The sequence below is a fragment of the Aptenodytes forsteri genome, unplaced genomic scaffold, assembly GCF_000699145.1.
Source record: "Aptenodytes forsteri isolate BGI_AS27 unplaced genomic scaffold, ASM69914v1 Scaffold55, whole genome shotgun sequence".
In the NCBI taxonomy this organism is placed as follows: Eukaryota; Metazoa; Chordata; class Aves; order Sphenisciformes; family Spheniscidae; genus Aptenodytes; species Aptenodytes forsteri.
The window spans coordinates 10,919,202-10,921,151 of record NW_008796063.1 but is presented as its reverse complement, the minus strand read 5'-3'; the positions used below and the strand labels follow the sequence as shown (position 1 = coordinate 10,921,151).

The following is a 1,950-nucleotide window of genomic DNA, read 5'->3' as shown; positions in this document are numbered from 1 at the left end:
GGGGGGGGGGGTGGCCCCCAACCACCAGCAACGCCTGGAGCACATTGTCCGGAGGGCGGCGGTGGAGGACAAGGTGAGGGGGCTGCAATTTCTACCTAATTTCCTGCCAGCGCGTACCTTGGCTGCTAGAGACTGGCTGTCTCCACTGGTATTTATTTATTTTTAGTACAGTTTCTTTTAATAGAATAGTTTGGCACCACGTGCCCTGTAATTGCATCGCTGGGTTTACAGCATGGGGATGAATTAGATCTGGGTGACAATTACGGCCGTGTTCTGCGAAGCTTTTAGGGGTGGGGAATGAAGGAGATGTGAATGGGTTAAAATAGCTGAGTTTTGGCTCAGTGGAAGCTACGGGGTTGGGGGGAGAGCTGCTCACCAGGCGGGGAGGTACACACACAGCTCGGGGGGCTGTGGGGACGTCAGCAGGTGAGCCAGGCTGGTCCCACCCCGGGCATCCCGATAGCGGCCAAGAGGAGCAAGAGGTGGTCCCCTGCCACCACCCCTCTCCACGGGCTCAGCTTCGAGGCCTTGGCCGTCCATAAAACCTCGCTTTAGCACGATGAACCTTAAAGTTTGTCTTTCCCACCCGATTTTTGAATGCAGTTTGCATTTTACCGAGGCTGTTGGCCCTTTCTTGCGGGATTTGCATCCGGCTCCTGCTCGGCAGGCTTCCTCCTGTGCAGGGTGCTCGGAGGGAGAAGGGGCCGGCATGGCCCCGCGCAAGAGCCCCAGCGAGGGGCTCCTCTGAACCGCCTTAGACGCTGTCTGGGGCTGACTTAGCTTAAAATTGGGCAGAGCTGAGGGGTGTCACTGGGGTCTAGCCTTGCACCGAGCTGCCGGAGAGAAACTGGGTTTGCTTTTGGCTCTCTCCGAATGTGAGCTGTAAGTGCAGGTGCTGACGAAGCCGCGCTCACCTTCTGCTTTTTGCTTTTCACAGCCTGAGACCGACTTCTTCGGGCGGCCGCTTCGGCGGCAGTGGGCGGCCGCGGCCCCGGGTAGGTGGCAGAGGGATGGGGTGGCCATGGGTGGCCCCAGCCCCGGGTGGGTGGCAGAGGGACAGGGTGGCCATGGGCGCTGCCGGGGGGTCCCTGCATTCGCAGTGCCTGGACCCCGCACAGGTACCTAAGCAGGGGCTCTGTCCCCGCCCGGGCGAACGTCAGCGGGGTGGGGAGGGGATACTGGGCAAACTGCCCCCGATGCAGCAGGCGGGGGGGTGCCTGTGGGCAGGTCGGTGGATTCTGGCAGCGTCCAAAGGGCCAGCAAATACACTGAGCTGGGGAGCAGTGTTGTGGGTACCTTGCAGGATCCGGGATGTGGGAGCATCAGCTCTGCCCGTGCAAACCGCCCGGCGCCAGCTCCCCGGCCCTTCCCGTGCAGCCTGGGCGCAGGTTGCAACTTTAGGAGTTTCTGCGAGTTTTTGACATCGATCTTCCCCCTCGCAGCCCCTCAGGCCTCCGAGGACAAGTCGGTCGAGAGCCAGATGGGAAAGGCCGTGGGGAAGAGCGACGTCTGGTTCCGGTTTAACGAAGGGGTTTCCAATGCCGTCAGGAGGAATATCTACATCAAGGACCTGCTCTAGGCAGGGCAGAGATGAAGCCCGGGAAATTATATAGGTGGAACTGAAGGGAAGGCTGACTTGACTTCCTAACCCATGGATGGGGGGTGTGTGCATGATCCTGGTTCGGTGGTTATTTTAGTACCCACTTGTTTTGTTTAAAAAAAAATAAAATATATATATATAAAAAAAAATCATGAAGTATTGTTCTGTTTATTTCATTTATAAACCCTTAGTTGTCATATTTTGCCTGTTTTGCTGCAAAATTATATCCTACAATATACAAAAGAGTATTTAAGATCACTGAAAATGTTTTATAAAAGTTTTCTTCCTTTCCAAGTTCAAACGTCTGCCAGCTTGATGGCAACGGTGGCAGGGGGGAGCGGAGGTCTGCG

The 1,950-nt window shown here is 56.4% G+C and overlaps 1 protein-coding gene across 1 annotated transcript in view; it reads left to right on the top strand.

Moving 5' to 3' along the window:
• Window positions 1-1,681, top strand: part of CHTF18 (chromosome transmission fidelity factor 18) — an 11,528-nt gene extending 9,847 nt beyond the window's left edge. Inside the window, exons 19-21 of the mRNA XM_009286596.2 lie at window positions 9-73; window positions 938-995; window positions 1,443-1,681. Of these exons, the coding sequence (XP_009284871.1) occupies window positions 9-73; window positions 938-995; window positions 1,443-1,579 (260 nt within the window). The 3' untranslated portion in view covers window positions 1,580-1,681. The remainder of the gene's footprint in view (window positions 1-8; window positions 74-937; window positions 996-1,442) is intronic.
• Window positions 1,682-1,950: the final 269 nt, after the last annotated feature.